General features: G+C 44.7%; 1 protein-coding gene across 1 annotated transcript; it reads left to right on the top strand.

Annotated features, from left to right (window-relative positions):
- The first annotated feature begins 372 nt into the window (after positions 1–372).
- On the top strand, positions 373–15,328 carry elapor2a (endosome-lysosome associated apoptosis and autophagy regulator family member 2a). Its single transcript, XM_037108274.1, has 22 exons — positions 373–677; positions 2,171–2,291; positions 4,384–4,573; positions 4,674–4,821; positions 5,583–5,672; positions 6,892–6,997; positions 7,108–7,260; positions 8,253–8,341; positions 8,450–8,630; positions 8,736–8,864; positions 9,051–9,141; positions 9,223–9,325; positions 9,409–9,546; positions 10,633–10,896; positions 10,997–11,170; positions 11,335–11,521; positions 11,696–11,792; positions 11,887–11,988; positions 12,104–12,230; positions 12,600–12,778; positions 14,164–14,332; positions 14,536–15,328. The coding sequence occupies exons 1-22, from the start codon at positions 582–584 to the stop codon at positions 14,602–14,604; spliced, it is 3,003 nt and encodes a 1,000-aa protein (XP_036964169.1). The 5' UTR covers positions 373–581; the 3' UTR covers positions 14,605–15,328.

Raw genomic sequence — 15,328 nt, 5'->3', positions numbered from 1 at the left:
CCAACATAACCAAACACTGTTATTTTTTTCCCTGAGCGACGTCACCGGAGCGTCAGAGCCGGTGGTTAAAGGGACACGCACGGAGAGCTGCGCCAAGTCAGCAGAAAACACCGGATGTTATCTTGTTCTCCCTTCAAAATAAAACCGGCAATCATCATGACGGGGACAATAAAGGCAAACAAATACACGGCGATGAATGTTTTGTATATTAAAACAACTATAGCGCAACCACGGGAAACAACGCGAGTGGAAAAATAACCTAGCGAACGATTCCTCCTCAATGTGTGCGCCGTGCGAGCTTTACTTTGAAAACACGAAGCGGAAACTCAATCTAACGCCGCCAGGCTTGATCGTGATGAGGCAGCAGCCCCGGAGCGCACAGTCTGAGGATAATCGCAGGTGGTGAGGGTTACAATCTGCCGACAAGGAGCGACACGAGCAGGTGTAGATTCGTAGCCGAACAACCACTGATCACAGCTTTTTTATGAGACGATTATCTCTCCTGGATCGAGGCCTTTTCTTTCTTTCTTTTTTTATTTTTTATTTTTTATCTCCCTCTCTCCCCCCCTCGATGATCCACAATGCGGTCCTCGGCTTGGTTCGTCGCCAGTCGCGCTCTCATCCTCTGCGCGCTCGGGCTGATTGACGGGGCAAAAGGACAGCGGCAGTGTAGCGAGGTGAGAGATGCCACAGCAGATCGATAAGAGCTCGTCGGAGCAATCAGAAGGAGGAGAGAAAAATCACATGAACGGACTGATTGTAGCTGCTGTGGTCGCTGACAGTGAGTGGTGGTGGTGGGGGAGAGTAATCCAGTACTACTCAGATACGATTAAATATTGATGACACATTTCCGGGTGTGATGATTCTTAATAAATAAATAAATAAATATATAAATAAAATCATTCCCCTTTGCCGTCATCTTGCAGGAGGTGGGAAATAGAGTGCCACTGTGCAAAAAAAAAAAAAAAAGATGAAGAGATCAAGTTTGAACTGCATGCATGGAGAATGTGTGCTGAGGCTCTGGTGTGTGTTGAACTTCACCACTCAGTGTTGTTGTGTGCAGGGTTCTGTTATCAGCTTCCTGCATGGACTGGCCCTCTTCCTTCCCTTCTGGTCTGGCTCAGCTCAACACCTCCTTCGGGGTCCTGACTGGCAGCTCAGACAAGTTCCATGATAGAGGAGCAAACATTCCTCCCAAGTTGCTGTCCCAATCTGTGCTCTCACACTGGCAGAGAGATTACAGCCGCTCCCTTCGGTTTAAGGCCATAATGGTGCTAAATGACTGTGCTGCTGATCTTGGATGGCTGCGTGCGACACCAGAGCTGATAACTTGGATTCAGTCATTCAGTCTGGGGGAAATGCATCCTGCTGAAGAATAATAGGGCAAGATGAGTGTTGAAATTCTGCCACGTCAGTGATTCACCACAGCTCAAGATATGACGAGTTCAGATTACTTTTCTCAGCAGGTTTGTCACGTTTTCAGGCATCTGCGTCGATGACTTTGGTTAACAACGACACTTTCCCTCGATCACAGGACCCACAGGCACGACTGACTGACAGCAGGGAAAATCAGTCCCACTCACAACAGCCCTTGCATGCATTCGCCGTGGTGTCAAAATCTGGTTTGGCTCAAGGAGCAACATTATGTAAACTGTCGGAAATTAGGCCACCCTCCTCTGTAGACACAGAGATGGTGGTGGAGGCGAGAAGCTAAAGGCTTTTCACTCCAGACTCCACATTTTAAAAACTGTAACATCAACATCAGTGTTCATCCTGAAAATGTGAAAAAAAAGCTGCTGGTGAGACGCCCCCGCCTGTTTTACTGGCCCCCCCATGGTTCCCATCGCCGTGGAGATGGTATGTTGTGTATCCAGGGCAGAAGAGTGGCTGTGACTCGAGAGATAACAGGCGGACATGTTTTGTGAGGCTGAGCAGCTGGATGTGGAGGTTAATTTCAGCGCTGGCTGCTAATGCAGTAGCTCTGATTTGTAAAAGACTCACCCAGAATGCGATGACTCAGGGCTTTGATTTGGGTGGTGGCACTTGTGGTGTGATGTTTACTGACCAGCCTCTGGCCTACTTCTGCCCATTGTTTGGGTTGTGGTGACCGATTTCTTATGCCTATGTGTGTGTGTGTGTGTGTGTGTGTGTGTGTGTGTGTAACTGGCAGGCGGACTACTACTATGAGTACACAGAGTGTGACAGCACTGGATCCCGGTGGAGAGTGGCCATCCCACACAGCCCCGGGGCCTGCACTGGACTACCAGAACCTGTACGCGGCACTGAGTGCAGTAAGTATAAGTGTGACTGAGTGAAAGTTGATGTGTGTGTGTGTGTGTGTGTGTGTGTGTGTGTGCGTGTGTGTGTATCTCACCTTCTTAGTAGTGAGATACACACACTCAGGAGCCTGGAAATCCCACCACCACAACCTGTTTGGATTTACTCCACTCAAAGACCAAGTGAAGCCACAGCTGCTCTGCTGCTGGATAATCTTTTCAATATATTGATTAGTTATTTGGTCTATAAAAATGTCCGAAAATGGTGGGAAATGCTTATCAGTGATTCCCAAAGTCCAGGATGATGTCCTCAGATGTCTTGTTTCATCCACAAACCCAAAGATACATTCACATTTAAGAAACTGGAATCAGAGAGTTTTTAAGAAATTACTCAAATAGATTATTTAACTGATTTATCCTGGGGTCTTTTGAGGCCAAGGACCCCTCAGCTGATAGAGAGACAACAAACTGTAAAAAAACAACAATAAAAGCATACTACATACGTTTATTTTAAAACATTCTGTTGCAGTTTAAACTGTGCCTACAGTAACGTGTATGGCCATGTATAAACAAGTCTGTAGCAGTTGTGGTATAGCTAATGTTAGCCACGTTAGCCTTACATTTTTTTTTTTCTCCAGTGGTTTGGAGGTGGAGGGTATGTCAGAGTCTCCTGCCTGATATGTAGAAAAACAATCCACTGTGGCTAACAACAATGTCTCTACACATGGAGTGCTAATATTACAAATTGCAGACCAATAGGTTTCAGTCATTTGTAGTGAACTGACTAGTTTTCTGTTATGGATCGATTTAGCCAATGGTTAGCGAAGTTAGCATGCTCAGATGATTGCACAAGGAATCGTGGGTAGACCATGTTTTCTTTTTAACAAAAATGCATCTTTTCTAATTACGTGTTAGATTTCTGTTAAAGGTGATATATGTAAAAATAGGCCATATGTTAAATTCCTAAAAAACAATCATCAGAATAAGACAGGACATTTGCAGAGTTGGGGCTTTCTCATGTTTTTGATAATTAGCACTTGTCAGTGCTTGTGATTTTTCTTCCATGGAATCAGATCTAAGTAAAAGATGAGTCAGAGGGAGCGTTAACACCTTGATTGTGTTTGGATGAGGTTTGTCAGCACTCACAAACATTGTCTCTGTCTCATCTCAGTCTCATCTCAGTGGAGCCAGGAAGAAAGACTTTAATTGTGTGAAACCCCGTCCTGAATTTTCTACAAAATAGTCATACAAGTTTTTTCCTTGTTAGACTTCCCTGGAACAGGTTTGACCAATACTGTCGTTAGACCGCTTCACTAGTGGCTAGATTGAGATTGTCACTGGTGAGATCTTTGTAGAAGATAATAACGCTCGGGGTGCATAATAATGGCTGACTAAGGCTTTCTAATGTGGATGCTTTGCACATATATAAACTGCATGGAACAGAAGCGGTTCTTGAAACAATAGATCATTGAATAAAACACTAAATGTCTTTTTGTTTTTTTTTCCCTTCTTCCTGTTCAAATTCGGTGGAAGAACATCAGACATGCGTTTCCTTGTAGCAACTGGGCAAACTATCTGACATCTTAATGATCGTGCTATCCGCGATTCGACCTAATACAATGCAAGAGGCTCATTTAATCAAGCTGTCACCATGAAATTGAGTGCCACAACAAAACTATCCTCAAATTACACCTGTGAGCTGCTCATCCCCACATGACACGCACTACACATTTCAAACCCACACACGCACCTTTTTTTTTTTGATTTGTTTTTTTTGCATTCTTTGCTTTGAAGCATGACGAAGCACCACAATGGCATATGACCAGATCAGGTATGCAGAAAAGGCTCACGCTGTCAAAACACTGGCAGCTGCAGAAGACGCGATGGCTCAGTGGTGGTGGGGGGGAAGAAAAGCGCAGTGTGTAACAGGATGTTCGGATTAAGCTGCCTCATCGCAGCTACATGAGACTGAATGCAGCAGCATCTTCATCCGTGTGCAAAATCACTTCGTGTGTGTTATTTTTGCAGAGAAATGCAAAGGAGTTTCAGGATAGGACTTATTCAATATTCTCCCCCCTTTTTTCCCCCCATCCCTCTGTGCCTCCAGCCTTCTCGTGCGACGCCGGGGAGTTCCTGGAGATGTCGGCTCAGGAGTGCACCCAGTGCGCGGCGGGGAGCTACTCCCTCGGCAGCGGCGTCCGCTTCGACCAATGGGATTCCATGCCTGCTGGATTTAGTAGCCTGGCAACCTCGCTGGAAAACAGCCCCCGCGGAGACGACAGGCTCACCTGCAACAGGTGTGAGAGCTGAATTGCACAAAAACCCCAAACAAAACCAAAAACACCTGAAAGCTGGAGTTTAAGTGTAAAACTTAATTGAGCCTCTTTTTCCCTGCAGTTCGTCCTGGGTGCCTCAGGGAAACTACCTGGAGTCCAACAGGGACGAGTGCACGGTCTCTCTCATCTACGCCGTCCACCTGAAGAAGCAGGGCTCTGTCAGCTTTGAGTACCAGTATCCAGACAAGAACCTTCTGTTCGAGTTCTTCGTGAGTTTTGTCAGCTTTCATCGTCTTACTTCTATTTGTCTATCGATCTGTTTAAGTGGATGCTGCGCGAGTGTATATACACAATCAGAAAGATGCCTTAGACACCCTGGAGAGGGCATCAGTTTGTCCTCTCACTCCACATCAATGCCCGAACACGTAATAGTCACAATGCTAATGCAAACATGCTACATCTAGCTAGAGAAATCTCCAGAGTGCATGTGCACAAGTCAGACTGTCATCTTACTGTTGTCTTACAACCGATATTCTACCTCTATTAAGAGCACTGATTTACCTTAGGGGCAGTTTCTCTGTAAAACTGTTTCCTCAGTGAAGCAACACCTCTTCCATTGTCTGCCGTGAGCTGACATTTGCCTCACATGACACCCGATGGCTCCAGGAAAGACCTCTTTGTGTTAAGAATCTGTTAAAAGACAAGTATACTGTTCGCATTCCACGTGGGTACATCGGTTTCAGTGTATTGTGCGTGTTGTCTCACTGCTGGGATACTGACACAGAGCAGACCCCATAAGAAAGATTATTAGCTGCACCTGTGCTTTTTTGCTGCCATGGCAAGTCAGACGATGAGTCTCTTAACTGGTGCTTAATTGAAGGCAGGTTTTGTTGGAAAGGTTAAGATTGTATTGAGTCATTATTTTGTGAGAAGGTGTTTTCTTTCTTTCTCCCAGTGAACATGTGTATGTAAGTTAATACTGTAGTTATACTGTATATACCTTAGTTTGATCCTTTGTGTGTGTTTTTAGATCCAGAACGACCAGTGTCAGGAGATGGATCAGTCGGCCGACGCAAAGTGGCTCAAGCTGACCAACCACGGCGAATGGGCGACCCACACGGTGAGCGCTTCAGATAAACAGTAGCTTCAGAGGACAGATCTTTGGCAGCCGGGCTCGGCCCTCCGAAATAAATGTGTTGAGCTCGGGCCGAGCAGCGAGAAGTGGGTGGATACAAACAGGAAGCCTGTTAGTCCACAGAGAGCGGCTGGCATCACTTATTGTTGTCTCCAGTATTTTTCCAGTCGCTGTTAAATTGCAATTAGCTGTAATGTTGGGCGGAGGGTTGATTCAGTAAGTGGATCTCCTGAAGAACATGAAGTGTTTTTTTTTCCCCTTCTGTAGCGTATGGTTTAATAAAGGTTTAATGAAATAAGTATTTGTGAGGACTAAAATGTGGGACTTTGTCGTCAGTTTCAGTCAGACAGATTAAATTTGAAAAGAAATCCAAGAAAATGTTTCTACAATATTTTTAATTGTAGTTATCCAGTCATATTAATTAAGTCATATAACATTATTCTACCCTGCATTTGACAACCCTGCATGTATGACATTATTGCTTATTATGAATTTGAGAATATTAATTTTGCAGCTCTTTGTGTTAAGAGGAGACTGAAAAAGATGAATAGGGTAAAACTGAACTAATGGATGTCACCAGGAAACTTTCCCAGTTAATTACCTACATTAAGATGATACATTTGTATTACAACCTTTTTTGAAATGTTATGATTAGTATGAAAGTATTCAAATGACTCATTATCTAGAGTTTCTACTGAGGGAATTATGTTATCTTTTTTATCGCCTCTTAAATCTGAATATACAGCTGTAACAGAAAAGAATTAAGAATAAAATGTTGTATTAATCAGGCTGTTATGGATAAACGAAACAAGCCCTCTGTTAAAACCTGCAGGATATAGAAAGGATTGAAACTGGTAAGTTTTATGTACGGTGACCAAAAAAATACACACTTGGAGAAAACAGCATTTAACGATATAATGACTTCCGTACATTTTAGATACAGAATAAGACACTAAAGGTGCACAGGGTCAAAATAGATATGAACGTGAAGCTTCCCCAGCTGATTACTCACTTTACAACAATTATTTTCTGCACAGGTTTTATGAATATCTTTCTATAAACACACACGCGAGGTGATATATAATTTATATGTGTTGTTTTTGCACACATTCTGGACGTTTACTTCCCACAGCTCTGAAGAAAGGCATGTTGAAATGTTGTCTTTCGGCTTGACTGAAAACACATGATATTTTGTGTATTCTAGGTGAACCTGAAATCTGGCACCAACATCCTGTACTGGAGGACAGGTGGAGTCCTGATGGGGACCAAAGTGGTGAAGCCTGTTCTGCTGAAAAATGTTCAAATAGAAGGTCAGGAGCGACTTCCCTTTCTTCGCTCCGTTCTGCGCTCATCTTATCAGTACGCTTATCATGTTTTCATCCTCCTTCTTCATTCTCTTTCTGTCACTTCCTTCTACCAGGAGTCGCCTACACCTCGGAGTGTTTCCCCTGTAAGCCAGGGACGTTCAGCCACTCCCCGGGCTCCTCCACATGCGACCCCTGTCCTCCGGACACCTACTCTGGCCGCGGTGCCAGCTCCTGCACCCCCTGCAACACCACCACTCAGTTTGCAGGTAAAAAAAACTAACAGCGGTACAAATTCAAGCGTTTCAAATCCCACGGTATTTTGAGTCGGTGGAGCGACACAATGAAAGTGCAGTGGCAGTGCTCAGTGTGGCATAATTGTCATCGGTGCCGCTCACAGGAGCGCAGAACACAGCAGAGGGGTAGAATGAGAGCTTGTCCTATTTTCAGCCACGTTAGTCAAACTTTAGACGGAGAAACATGCTTGTTAGTTCGGTGCGGCGGGATCGTGTGTCGCAAGGGAGTCGCAGTATTTTTTTTTCAGATAATGCCGTGCTCACTGTGTTTTTCGTAAAGCTCTTATATGGCTTACTTTCTCCCGAATTTGTTTTCTAATCTGCCTTTTCTGGGGACAGAAGTAAAGTGCTCGTTGATCTATTTTGGGGTGTTTCTCGACAGGCGTTCACACGAATACACTGCAGCATGTGTGTACGACTATACCCAGCTGAGAGGCTAATAGACTAAAGTCAATAGAAGAGAGCTGATGTTCTCGAGTATATTAACACAAATCTGGCTTTCGTCAATTTGTGATATCTTAACATGGTTTAATAAAGTGACTTCCTCCTTCATCCTCTCCTATTTGCTTCCGAAACTGTCTCCTGTTTGGTGAAGCCACTGAGAAGAGACTGAGAGGAGCCTCGATTATTCAGAACACATTACATATTTAATTCAGTACAGCTCTTTATGCATATTGAATGACCTTTTTGCTTTACAGCTGTGTTTTTAGCAGTCTCCTGCCAAAGTGGCCTTCTTTAAGAGCACGTTAGTCTTTCTATTATTTCCCGTCTGCATTCGCATCTTGCATCACCCATCATCCTCTGCTCCACTGTATTTTATTTCAACTAAACAGCTCTGTATTACGTTTGGATTCTTTCATGCACTGTCTTTGCAAAACCGTATTATTTATTAAAGTTGTCTGCAGCTGTGTTTCTTTGGCAAATGTAGTTTAATTGTGCCATTTTCTGTCCACCCGTTCCCGTAGCCGAGGGATCAGCGGCGTGTAAGGACAAACCTCCGTGTTCCAAGAAGGACTATTTCCAGATCCACACGGCGTGTGACCACGAGGGCAAGGTGAGAGACGGAGGGGCCGCAACCAGGTTTATAAAACACCCAGAGCAGACCCGTTCTGCAGTCACAGTTCTGTTCCATCATCCCGTCTCCATCTCTGTGTGGTTTTAGACGCAGGTCATGTATAAGTGGATCGAGCCTAAGATCTGCCTGGAGGGCGTGACCGGAGCTGAGCCGCTGCCTCCGAGTGGCGAGCGAGAGCCCTGCCCCCCCTGTAACCCTGGTTTCTATAACAACGACACAGCCACCTGCTCACCGTGCCCACCTGGGACCTTTTCCGATGGGATGAAACGTACTGAGAGCTTTGTTTATTCAGATTCATCACTGGCTTTTCTTTTTTTCTTTCAGTGACTTTTATTTTCCTAATCGTGTTTTTCGCTGTATTTTCTTCCTGCAGCGTGTAGGAAGTGTCCGGCAGGCACTGAGCCCACTTTGGGTTACGAGTATAAATGGTGGAATGTTCTTCCTGCAAACATGAAGACGTCCTGCTTCAATGTGGGCAACTCTAAATGTGACAGTATGAATGGTGGGTGTTCTGTATATCCATATACTGCTATCTGTCTTTACCTTGGTTTTCTCGCCCTGTTGCTTCTTGTAAAAGAACGTGTCAACTTCTTTACATTCTGTGTTGTTTTAATTATTTTCTTTTTTTCTTTTTAAAAGTCCACTGACCCAGTGTGAATGTGATGTGAATTCGTCCTGTCCTTTATAGGCTGGGAGGTGGCAGGCGATCACATCCAGAGCGGAGCGGGAAGCTCAGATAATGATTACCTCATCCTCAACATCCATATTCCTGGCTTCAAGTAAGTACAGTCTGCTGTGATTTCGGTGTCCATCGATTATTTTCGTCATGACTAATTTCCCCTTTTTGCATCTCCTGCCAGGCTCCCCACGTCCGTGTCGAGCCACTCTGCGACTGAGTTTGGCCGCATCACTTTTGAGTTTGAAACCGTGTGCACAGCTGACTGCGAGCTCTACTTCATGATGGTGAGACTAGCTCCCCACAAATCTTTGCTGCTACATTTACGTGTCAAAGGTGAGCTGAATGAAGTGAATGTGTTTATTTTTAGGATGTAAACAGGAAAAGCACGACAGTGGTGGAGTCGTGGGAGGGAGCGAAAGCGAGGCAGTCGTACACGCACGTCATGACAAAGAACGCCTCCGTTTCCTACACGTGGGCTTTCCAGAGGACGAACCAACCATCAGATGTGAGTATGAGGTCAACACTTCTACATGGGCTACCTTTATATGACACATAAAGATACTTTTTACATAAAAAAATAGGATGTGGCACAGTCTTACTAATCCAGCCAGTCCTATACAAAATACCTAAAACAGGCTCCACATTGTCGAACTACAACTTTGAAATGTTCTCACATGTGTTTGTTAATGACCAAAACAGAAGGATATGATATCTTATAATAATGTTACATCTTAAAGGAGCCATTCTGCAGAATGTGTAGCACATATAGCTGGTAATACTTCCATATTTTAAATATAATTTAGATATATTTTAAAGTAATGTTGTTAGTGACGGAGTACTTCTTTCACCTCTGTAAGTGAAATAATCATTATTATTAAGCACATGATTCAACATAAGAAACCCAAAATCAGCAGAAGGAAGACAAGCGTATGTCTCTATAGGTTTAAACCACTTTTAGTGTATGCTGTTGCATATCCACATATTCATCTTCGTTGTCTTATGCCCAGAAACAAGAAAAGGTTTGAAAAACGTCCAATATCTCCAGAATGCCTCACTGAGCAAGCTCAACAAACAGCCTTTGGACCTGAGCATCTGCTCCACACTTGGTACACTGAGCACTCCCCTTCTGTTAGGTATTAAAGATTATTCCTGAGGTGGTGTTTAAACCGAACCACAGATCAAACAGACTACTTCATCACTGTGCTTACTCATTACCTTACACAAAGCATGAACAGTGAACAGAGAATATGCAGTGTTTTTGTTGAGGTAGGGCATTCAGTCCTGATGCCTCCAACTTCAGTGGCAGAGGGTCGAGGTGAAGCTTAAATCATTAACTTGCACCTACGTTTTGTATCAAACACCAGTCGTGTATGTTGTGACACACTCATGTTTTAGAGTTGATCTGCTTTAGTACACGAAGAAAAAAGAGAGTACAGACACCAAGTGCTTCATATGAGAAATAAACAGAAATGGGAAAGAGCATTAGATAATATTAGATGCAATATAAAAGCAACTTGGTAGTAATAGATAAAGGAATAATTATTTAAAGCCTTAATAACGACAGGTTCGTCTCTCTCTGGCCTTCTCCCAGGTTCGTTGGAGAGTCAACGACGTGGCGCGGCTCTACTCCATCTCGGTGAGTAACGCTGTGGACGGGGTGTCCTCAGAGTGCCGGGCCTGCGCCCTCAGCACCCAACCCTCCAGCTCCACCTGCGTGCCGTGCCCCCCCGGACACTACATAGACACGCGCACCAGCCAGTGCACGGAGTGTCCACGCAACACGTACCTCGTCTCTCACGCCACGCCGGCCCCAGACGCCTGCAAACCTTGCGGGCCCGCCAGCAGGAGCGATAAGGTTTGTAGGTGTTGTGATAGGAAATGGAGCTACTCTTATAACTGTGTTTGCCAAACTTTTTAAAAATGTTTTATATGTGTTTTTTTTTTTTTTTTTACAGGATCACAGATTATGTTACAGCGACTGTCACTTCACCCACACCGAAGGCAACGCCACTCTGACTTTTGACTTCAGCCTCCTCGGGTCAGTGGGATCGCTGATGAACGGTCCGAGTTTCACCTCCAAAGGAACCAAGTACTTCCACCAGTTCAACATCAGCCTGTGTGGGGGACAGGTGGGAAGAGATGAAAACACACACACACACACACACACACACACACACACACACACACACACACACACACACACACACACAAGCAGAAAAATACTGCCCTTTTAAAAGTTTATGTGGATGAATTGCAACGCCTTTTTTCTGTTTGCTCTCGTTCTTTATCAAAGGGTCAGCTGGCCATGTGCACCGACAATGTAACTGACCTATCCGTCACCGACTCCCAGAGAGAGAAAGGTGAGGGAGCCAACTCCGTCAAGACCTTCATCTGTCAGTCAACAATAATCCCGGCGAGCGGACGAGGCTTCCACACGGCGCTCTCCTCGCAATCCATTAACCTGGCTGACACATTCCTCGGTGAGCGAACGTAGCGGCGCTGCATTGTGCACAGCGTGTTTCTTACCGCAGTCGATGCTTTTTGTAAGATGGAAAAAAAGAAAAAGGTCCGGTCATGTTCGTCTTTTAAAGGAAGTGAAGAAAAAGAAAATCTCAGACGTATTGAATCAGTCTGTCTTTGTGTGTGATTAACAGGAGTGACAGTGGAGAATACACTCGACGGAATCAAGGCGGGACCAGAGCTGTGGCCTCAGACCTCCAAGAAAGTCCCCGACATCAACTTCTACTACAGGTACCTCTATAATTTCAGAGATTCTCCCCACAAAAGGTAAAAAAAAAAAAGAGGATCGCTCTAAGGTTCTTTCTTGCTCACTTTGTTTTCAAAGGTCCTTGGACGAGACCTCATCTTGCGTCTTGGGTCGGAGCGCAGTGGTGACACTCCGCTGTAACCCGGTAAAGAGCACGAAAGGAGATCTCTCAGTTCCCAGGTACTCTCATGTCTGTCACTTTCCCCAGTCGCCTGTCTCATATCACATGACAAACCTGTTTATCTGTGTTGTTGATGCGGATGTAGACCTGACAGCTTGTGCTTGGCCATTACAGCCGGTGCCCTGCAGGAACATGTGACGGCTGCACTTTCCATTTCCTCTGGGAGAGCGCGGGAGCTTGTCCTACATGCACAGAGAGGGACTACCATCAGATAGAGGGAGCCTGCAAGGGCGGACAGCAGGTGTGTGATAGATATTCCATAAGCACTGGGATGGATTGGATTGGCAATGAAACAATGTGCTGGCTGAGCTCTAATCTGTGGGCTTGTTTACACCCACATCCAACGGACTGTAAGAATTATACTCCCCAAGCATTAAAAAGGAAAAAGGGTTTTGACGCACACACACCATTAAAGCTTGACAGTCTTTGTTTCACTTTGAAATGCTGAGTAAATCCAAAACAATTTCAAAAACTCCTCTCTCCAAATGCCGTCAAACCGCACTGTGTACGCGGGGGATTTCTAAAGAAACAATTCTCTGTATAATTCTTATTTCATGCTTCGTGTGTGTGTGTGTGTGTGTGTGTGTGCTCGCGTGTGTTCGCCCCTCAGGACCTGCTGTATGTGTGGACCGAGCCGAAGCTGTGTATTGGAGGCGTGACCTTGCCCGAGAAGAAAACGTTGCCGTGCGAGGGGATGGAGTACTGGGTGAGACTGGGCGGAGGACTGGGAACGTTTACCGCAGTGCTGCTCATCTCCCTCACCTGCTACTTCTGGAAGAAGAACAAAAGGTATGATTCCCTTTTCAACCTTTCTTTCCTCTCCCGGCTCTTTCCCTACTCCCAACTTTCTCTTTGATTTAATACCAAACGTGACATATGTTGGCTTCACTTGATAAACAAGCTTGATTTGATGAATTGGATCTCAGTCCACCGAAAAGAGGAGAAAGTAACTCGGTCCGATTCTGTAATGACAATGTGATCCACCACATTTGTCTCCGTTTACAATGTGACAAAACAGATCCCACTCAAAATAAAAGATGTTCAAATTAAGATACATGTCTCACACTTAAACCCACAAAGAAAGCAGTCCAGCTGTAATGTGGCAGTAGGTAGAGTCCTTCACAATAAGACATGAGAAGAAGAAAAATAATGCTGAATTGAAAAAGTCCCCTGTCCTCCAGGCAGCTCTCCCTGTATACCGATTTTAGTTATTTGATGCAGGTTCAAGCATAAATCTTTAACTCGCCTTGTCTTTGTAGCCTTCCATGATTGTGTTGTTGTAGTTATTGTCTTTGGTAGCTAACAAGGTGTAACAAAAAAAAATCACAACATTTATGTGGGAAAGTCACCACAAGCCAGTAAAGCCCTCCCAGCTGAGTCTACAGTGAACTTCTCCCCGGAAAATAAACAGCATCCCACTCATGAACCGAGAGCCGGAAAACTTGATGTGATTTCAAGTAGAAGAAGTAAAAAAAACAAACAAAAAAAACTCAATGTCTTTGTCTCTTTTCATGATGCATGGTGGGTCAGGATCTCAATCACAACACAAAATAACAGCATACATAAGATTATAAACAGTCAGCGGAGACATTTTTCTAAATGGGCTTTAAGTGGAGACTGAGTGGAGACATGCTGAAATGTTATGATGTGTATTTATTTCAGGTTCCGGTTATTGATGACAGCTTAAAGCATCTGTTATTCAAAGCTCAGTATTTTAATCCATTGGAAGTCATTTTAAAAATGATGGAGGCTCTCAGGCACTGTGGTGAAATACAGCAGTCTGGAGGGCCGTAGAACAACATGATATTAAAGAAGACTGCAAAGATGCCAGAAATCACCTGTTGCACCGTCAACACTGGGTGAAGCTAGTCAGTCAATGGTTCCTCTGCTGGATGATATTTCAGATGCGTCCAAATAATGCAGAAAACATTGTGCAAATCATCATTACGGCGGAGTCCTCTTCCTCCTGCACACTCTCCCCGGGCGCTCCCGTCAGCTTTCTGTCATTCTTACTTTAGCTCTGCCTCTCCTCCGAGCTGCTGCCGTCTGATCCCTCCTGCCATTCTCTCCTTGTCACATCACATCATTTTTGTCAATATTCATGTGGGCAACATCTTTCCGCTTCTTGTTTTTCTTCCTGCTGTATTGATTCCCTTCGCTCGTCTCTCCGCTAGGTTGGAGTACAAGTACTCCCGCCTGGTGATGTCTGCCAATAAGGAGTGCGAGCTGCCAGGAGCTGACAGCTGTGCCGTGATGGAGGGAGAGAACGAGGCAGACATGGAGGATGAAGTCGTGTACACAAAACCCTCTCTGCTTGGCAAACTCAAAGCCATAGCATCCAAAGTGAGTGGCACTTTTACAGTAAGAATATCTCACTCTGATTAAAAAAAAAAGAAAAAAAAAACAGTCAATCAAACTTTATTAATATGGCACCTTTTCAAATAATCAAAAATGATTCAGAGTGCTTTGACAAAACGTAGGCTGTTGAAAAAGATGATGTTGAGATTAGTGAATGTGCCGAATATTGTTTGTGTTTTTGATTTTAGGGGAACGGAGAGAACTACGAACATGTGCAGCTCAACTCGTCTCACTCCAAAGCGTTGGTCTGGAGCTAGAGAGGCGGGGCCAGCGAGTGGGAGCGACTGGGGAGAGAGATGGGACCCTCCGGAGACTTTCCACCGAACGACCCCTTGAACCAACCACCCCCTTTATGAGCTTTGGTACCTGGAATACCAACTGTGTGTACACATGCACACGTGCGCACACTTACACACACACACACACACACACACACACACACACACACACACACACACACACACACACAGCACGCACCTAGGGCCAGGTTCAGAGAAGTCCCACGAACACGGTGGCCTTAAAGCTCGGTACGACAGAGCCCGTCCAAACTGGAAGCATAGTACTGTGAAGCCGGTGTGTGTGTGTTAGACACTTCCTGGTAATATTCTGATTCAAGCTGATGTCAGAAAGGCTGTAAGAAGAGCTCAGGGTAAGACAAGGACCTATTTGACTGATGTTCTGTTACGTTTTTTGTATTAATTTAAGTCTGTGTCTAATGCGTCTTCAGACGTCCACGGTGTAACTGTCATCAGCGTCACCGTGGCGAGTGTGTGTCCATCTCCCACAGACGTTTACACAGACTGCTGGTTAGATTCTGTCCGTATAAAGCCTCTATCTTCTCATCTGTTTGCTTTTCTTGTTCAGTTGAGATTACTTTATTATGAGGAGAAGATGAAGATGAAGATGTCATGTGAGACGAGGTGATGTTGTGGTGTTGGCTGTCCATGTGTGTCAAATAAATTATGATGTATTTATGTATAA

Source organism: Acanthopagrus latus, chromosome 8 (assembly GCF_904848185.1).
Source record: "Acanthopagrus latus isolate v.2019 chromosome 8, fAcaLat1.1, whole genome shotgun sequence".
Classification (NCBI taxonomy): domain Eukaryota; kingdom Metazoa; phylum Chordata; class Actinopteri; order Spariformes; family Sparidae; genus Acanthopagrus; species Acanthopagrus latus.
Note: the sequence above shows the minus strand (reverse complement) of the source record. Positions and strands in the feature narration are given on the sequence as shown.